Source organism: Ylistrum balloti, unplaced genomic scaffold, assembly GCF_031769215.1.
Source record: "Ylistrum balloti isolate Yb309-2 unplaced genomic scaffold, AGI_CSIRO_Ybal_v1 Utg369694, whole genome shotgun sequence".
In the NCBI taxonomy this organism is placed as follows: Eukaryota; Metazoa; Mollusca; class Bivalvia; order Pectinida; family Pectinidae; genus Ylistrum; species Ylistrum balloti.
Window position 1 is genome coordinate 22437 of NW_026781928.1, and position 7416 is coordinate 29852.

The 7416-nt window shown below is 35.1% G+C and overlaps 1 protein-coding gene across 1 annotated transcript; it reads right to left on the reverse strand.

The window, feature by feature from the left end:
* Positions 1-1564: 1564 nt before the first annotated feature.
* Positions 1565-5522, reverse strand: LOC132565116 (uncharacterized). Its single transcript, XM_060229725.1, has 4 exons — positions 5164-5522; positions 4301-4564; positions 3035-3238; positions 1565-2582 (listed from the first exon to the last, which is right to left on the reverse strand). The coding sequence occupies exons 1-4, from the start codon at positions 5520-5522 to the stop codon at positions 1565-1567; spliced, it is 1845 nt and encodes a 614-aa protein (XP_060085708.1).
* Between the last annotated feature and the right edge of the window lie 1894 nt (positions 5523-7416).

Here is a 7416-nt window from a genome sequence, read left to right on the forward strand (position 1 = left end):
CTAAGGAATATGTTATTAGTTTGATTGGTTTCTTATACTCAGTATATGATAAATAAGAGAAAAAAAGTCAGTCTTCCATTTATATTTTATTATGATACCTGGTTGGTATGTATGATTGAAATGTGTTAAAAATGCTCTGTTCTCTTCTTTTTAAACTTGTTAGCTGGCTAATGTTACATTTAAAATTGTTTCAAAATTTCAGAATCCTGCTGCATTTGTATGGAGAATCCAGCAAACTGTGTACTGTTGGACTGTGGCCATCTAGTAACCTGCATGAACTGTGGGGGGGGGGGGGGGATGTAGAAAGGTGCCCAATATGTCGGGCTGAGATAAAGAGGAGAGTTAAGGTGTTCACTTGTTAATCTGAGTCTGATTCCAAAATAGTATTAAAGGTATTACATGTTGCCAAATGGTGCTAGACAGATTTACGTGTATAATTTTTGAAAGGTGGTTATATACCCTGCTTATTTTGCAATATCTTTCCAAGGCCCTGGGCTTTTATATTAGCTGTACGGTTAATTTTGTTTTTATTTTTTGTCAGGAGATCAGACAGCATGTAACATAGTAACAATACTTTTTTTCTGAATCAGAATATTAATATATTTCAGTATAAATAATCAATGCTCGGGTAGATACAGCCACAGAGGAAATGTTGAGCTGATGTGATAAGTTTTCTTTTTTAATTTTACAAGAAATGTTTTGTTAATTTATTTGACTTTTTTTTACATGTATACATACTGTTCACTTACAAATGTTGCAATTTTTTTACAATATTTTTTTATCTTTTAATAATGCCATTTTTTGTTTAATACATATACATTACTGTTAACTTGTATGTTATTTGTTTTTTTCATATTAAAACCCAAGTAGGGTAATGATTTTAATGAGTACTTGTGTTTTTTTTTATCTGAACCTATCAAAATTACACATGTATGTTATGTATCTTTCAAAATATCTCAAAGTATTATTGGGTTTATTGGGCTTAACATCCTATCAGCAGCCAAGGTCATTTATTTAAAGGATGGATGCCATTTCAGAACAATCCCTACATTGTGGACATCAAAGCAGCAGTGGTGGCATACCTATTTAACAGTTTCTATTCGAAAACTGCAGTTAAGGGGCACTCCTTCATTTGAATGGCAGAAATATGCATTTATGTTTTAAATTTATACAAGACAAACGTTTTTAATCAAGTCCTTTTAACAATTGGTGATAAAATTAGCATGGAAGTATGCAGAAAAATAATATATCTTGCAAAATACTGTCATATATATGGTAATTATTGAGCTATCTAGGCCAAATGGGGAGTCAATTTTCTGGAAAAATACTTTCTATTTCTTTGAAATGAAGGAATGCCTCTTTAAAAAAGAAAAACAACAAAACATTTGGTTTCCTTCTTATGGTCTGTCTTTATATATATTATAACATAGTGTACATATATAAACCTAGAGACTGACATTATAGTTCAGGCATATGAACATAAATTTGACTGACTTTTTTAAATAAAACAAGCTGCAATTTCTTTCATAAAGTAATATAAATGTTTATGGCTGAAAAAAAACAGCTATGGCAGATTTCTCACAATGGTGTTTCTTTTGATGATTCCTTCCTGATCAAGTTCATTAAACATGTGATGTGGAGCAGGGTTGATGTTTTGATCATCTCCACCTTCCATGAATTCTTCAACCTCATCATTTGAAAGAAGGCAAATGTTGTGTAAAACACAGCAGGCCATAATGATATTAACTGCTGTTCTAACTGTATTTGTGTCAAGATTTTGAAGCCGGCGGAATCTTCCTTTGAGGAGACTGAAGGCTCTTTCAATTACAACCCTGTTTGATGAATGCATATAATTGTAGTGTCTCTGTTCCTGTGTGAGATGTCCAGTGTTTTTAAAAGGTGTCATAAGCCATCTGCGTAACGGATATGCAGCATCGCCAATAATATGATTTGGTCCACACAGCTGAAGACCTTCTTCCCATAAATCTGAGTTGCGAAGTACACGTGCATCATGGCATTTCCCAGGAAAGCCAGCAAAGCAATGAATAAAGTTCATATCAGAATCACAAACAGCTTGTAGCTGAATTGAGTGATAGTTCTTGCGGTTAATGTATGATTGAGGGTGTTGCTGTGGTGCTTTTATCTGAATATGTGTCCCATCTAATGCGCCTAATATCCCCGGAAAGCCATTTCTTTTGCTGAAATTATCAACCACATCTTGTGCTTGTTGACCAAATGGCCAACAAATAAATTTTTCCTTGAGATGATTTAGTATGACCTTTATTATTCGTGTTCTGCACATGATCACTGTTGACTCTGACACACCAAAACGATCTGCGATTTTTATTACAGTATCCAGTCCCCCTAAATACCACAAGGTAAGTAGCAACTGTGTCCTAACTGGAACGGACTCTTTCCCACCACTTCCATCTTTTTTTAATTCTGGAAAATCTGCTATACTGTCACAAAGAGTATCTAAAGTTGCTGTTGACATCCGAAACATCCTGCGGAAGTGAGCCTCACTGTATAGAGGGACCACATTATCAGCATACCCATATATCTTGCTTCTTTCAGTTCTGGATCTAGTAATTAACAAAAGAAATGAAAGTTAAAATTTTATTCATTAAAACTTTTTTTTTCAATTAGAGAAAAAATAGCCTGTTCTGTACAAGTTACTGACATTGCATATTTACTTTGGGTTTAATTCCATACTTTCAATTCAAAACGTACCGTATGTCTGTTAAACACTATTCATACATACAATAACTAACTTATATTCTGGCCAGTTTGTTCAAAATGTGATTGAAAAATGTTGTTAACTGGGGCTAGCCAGTAGCCACTACATATAAGTTACTTGTAAGTAAAAAGTTCGAATATACATATAACAAAAGACTTAAGTTATATGGGTACTAATCAGACTTTCTACATACGGACCAGTGGAGAGAGATGTATCGTTGGTGTTTACGCACTAAACTGAAAGCGATTCTGTAGCTGTGGATAATAAATACGAATTTCATAAAATACAAAATCTTACAATAATGCAGCACATGCATCAACGATGAAAAAATCATCCTCGTCGTCACTGCTGTCACTGAGATTTTCCATCACTGAGCATACGATTGCCATTGTGCCACTGTCCGCCATTGTGATTTTACTACTTCCTGTGAAAGTGCATTCGATTGACACTGATCCAGAATCTCCCGGGAACACTGTTCCGGAGAGCGAATCGAGCGCACCCCTGGTATTCTTAACATCAAAACAAATTAGTTCAGTCTCTGAAAGCCTTGTTCTAACGCATTTTGTAATAATTCGGCAAAATGTAATGTTACAATTTGTGTTAAAGCAAATAATGCATATTGTAATACAACGCATTTCGTAATAATTCGGCAAAATGTAATGCGTTGTAACAAAGCCTTCTATACGTCTTCTTACTAAATAACACCAATTCAGAATTGAGAGTAACTCCAAAACCAATTTACCACCGAGTATACCTGTCAGATATGTGACCAATCAACAATACATGTATTCATGTACATGTACTGTATTTGTGCAATTTATAGAGCTCTAAATATGTTACACGACAGTCGTCTGTACTACGTATACGTTATGTGCTCTTGTATATAACAATGTTTTTTTTTATAAAATTGGTATTCTAATTCCAATGCTTTCAATATGCAACATGCAATATGTAGGTAAGCAATGTTTCATACCAGTTAATGTCAAAAATAACAGAAGCAATACTTGTATTTACATTTATTGTCGCCATACGAATTTTCAAAAACTTCAATTTTGTCGAGTCTTACAATTACCGTGACAAGATACAAGAACCTTTATTTAACGTCGTGTTTACAACAATATAACTTTAGTTCAGTAGAGCTATTCTTACGACGAAAGCTAGATTCATTTTTATTATGGAAAAAAATATCCGTTCCTTGAATTCACCTTACATGACAGTATTACTCCCTTTCCGTTTATGTGGGTCCGGTCGGCAGGAGTGGTGAGTGATTGGGGCCGAGGGGTTGTTGTACTAATTTAGTGATTCATCGATGGAAAGCTAATCATGTTTTGAGTTCTTCTATCTTTTCCAAGTTTTATTTCCCCTTGTTGAAGAAAAAAATATTTCCGAGCATTGCGTCCGCATTACAGTGTATGGATATATTTGCTACGCGATTTTCATGCTAATAGTTATTGTTTGCATTTAACTTAAACTGAGTATGTGCGAATCACAAAGAATTGGTTTTAGAGACATACAAATAACAGTATATTAGGTATTGTTTAATAAAATCATCAACTTGTTTACCTGACTGGAAAATTGAATTTGTTAGCAGTATCCCACTTTGTCGCCAAAAGAGAACGACGAACACTGTCATCTTTCAGTTCGTTTTCTGACATGACGTTGATATCAGAATAAGGAGGTTTATACTCGGAAGGCTGAGAGTTGTCTTGAGATGTGTCACTAGACATAATTTCAGAAAGGCTGGTCTTCTTGTTTTCACTTCCTAAATTGTCTTGTGATACCACAGATCCACACGCTGTGCCATTTTTTAAGTTTAGCGGGTACAAACTATATAACCCGGAAATAGAATTGTTACAACAATAACCAGAACCAAATATATTGAAGGGCTAAATATTCCGTATCGTAATGTATATATATAGATATACTGCATACGGTCGGAAAAGAAAAAGTGATTGTTTGATGCTATATACAGTCAAACTTCGATAATTCGATATTCAAGGGACCGTCATAAAAATATCGATACATCGGGACTTCGATACAAAAATAGTTCAGTCAAATAGCTGGTCCACGTAATAGGGGTCCGTATTTAAAAGTTTTTTTCATTATGTTTTAGACAAAAGATAACAATTATGTGTGTATTAATGATTTAAATAAAGACTCAACAATCAAAAACAGTTAAATTGAATTTTATTATGACCAAACAACAATAAATAACATGAAACATTCGAAGTACATGGCAATGAAGTATCACACGTAAATGACGAAATGGGTAAATGTATTTTACGGAACAGAAAAATCACATGTCACGAAAAGCACGAAATTGGCACTGTCAGTTATTTAGTACTCTTAAACACTATCACCATTAGCACTAAAACACAAATAACACATTAATCAGTCACACTTAGAAACAGTTCCAAAGAACTCACTCAGGGTACACTGTTTTCTCTCGAGGAGGAAATACTGTTGGATGGAATAACTGACGTCGGCAATCTGTGAGGCGGCTGAGTCTATTATTCCCGATGCCCGTCTGCTGGAGAAAATCTCGGACTGTATCTAGGGCGTTCATGGCGTCATGGATGGTTTGCTTGGTCGTTGGCAAGGAATCGTCATCATTGTCGTCATCTTCAGCTTTCGGTTGGCGTTGGGACACGATGCTTTCTAAGATGTCGCTGTCGGTCATCTCGGCACAGGTAAGAGCTTGGTCATCAACACGTGCGTAGTCGGTAAAAGATACACCAGTGGACAGCTTTCTCAAGACAGCTAGTGGAATGTCGTCGTCATCCATAACATCTCAAAATGGCGTCATGTGATTTGACAATAATAACACTTGCCTCATTTCGGCGTGTGTATGTATCAATCTTTCTAACATAGCATATATTACTGTTCAAACTAATTATTGGTCATTGACTAATTGTATACAAGAGGTGGTAAAATGCCATTGTCCTGATCGACCGTAACGGTAAACAAAAGATTAACGCTGGAGGGTCTCGCTACAGGTGTGAATTTGTTTCGGTCGACTGACCATCGAGCACAGTGACCACAGGTAAATTTTGATCGATTTATTCATGGTGATTTTGAACGAATTTATATGACTTGTACTGTAGAAAATTATCGAAACACCGAGAATATCGAAACATAAATGATCGATTCACGAGTAGTGAGTTAAGTAGAAATATATAAGGAAAATAGTCGGGACCAAGTAAAAATATCGACACAGCGAGAATATCGAATCATCGAAGATCGATTCATGGAAGTTTGACTGTATTAAAAAAAAAAAAGAAAAAGTGATTGTTTGATGCTATATATATTTGTTTTTTCTTACTTTTATTTTAACGTAAAAATAAAAGTAAGAAAAAATTTCTCAAGCGAATTTGAGTGTATGCTCAAGCATACAAGCATACATTATTGCTACACCACTGTCTAATGGTTCTATAGCGCTATCTCACTGAAACTACACAGGGGGTTAACACTAACTTCAGGTAAACTACACTTGTACTACAGCACATTTTACTATATATGTAACGTGCACAGGGTTCGGCACCTGTCTGGTCCGTCCCAAGTGGATTTGCTGTGCTATGCAGGGGTCGAAATTAACTGTTTTAGGCACTAGCAAACCATTGCTAGTGCCTAAAATTTCCACTAGCAAAAATGATGAATAGGTGAATAGGTTTGACTTTTATTTACTGTTATATTGAGTTTTTCAGGAACTGAGTGATATTGGAAAAGTTATCCAAGTCATTGGATAAGAATGGCTGATTGCTACCTGTATCAACATTTTAAATCTATATAACTTTGAATTTATCAGTTTTCTTTTTTTCATATATGAGCTACATCTAATCTGACTGTCATATGATCAGATCAATTTATAAATGTAACTGTACCCAAATCTATATTATTTAAAAAATTGTTCATATTAACGATCGTTTCAATAAATTATTATCAAGACAACTATCTTCCGTGTTCTCGGCAGTCATTGCGCCATACTGTATTAACAACATTTTTAACGTGGCCGTATATGCACGTTGTTGTGGCGGTGATTTTATATCAGCAGCGTCATGAGAAACGCTCTCCGATTTCGACGATTTTTTTTCAGAAGGGCCAGGCTGTGGCTGTTGACTATTGTTTTGGTCATCGCAAGCAGTGTCAGATGCTTTCCTTTTGAAAAAGTTTGTTATCATAGCTGATATGTCGCGTTTCACATGATGAGCAGACAGAAATTGTAGAGTTTTCCAAGACAACTTTTTATTCGGTTTACACATAACTATCAAGGGAAAAACTGGAGCAATTCCGAATGTATTGATAATCTCTGTCACTTTAGCGTTTCTAACCTATTTACTCATTTAAAGGCAGACGGAGAAAGGCATTTTGTGGCAGATGTTTCGTCAAAAATAGTGATTAGGTATAGTTCATTTCCACTCGCAAAATTTTGCTAGTTCATTATTTTCCAGCTAGCAATTACCAAATTTTAGCTGGAATTTTACTAGTTGTCTATAGTTAATTTCGAACCCTGGCTATGGTAGCGTAATAAAATTGATAAACCTACGGCACACTGACCAAGTGTGACCAGAAAACTGAAGACCCGATCAAAAAGGAATTAGAAATAATTACATATGATTCCCGATAATTACAACTCAAATAACGATATACCACTTATAAAGAGAACAACACCGGACTACTTG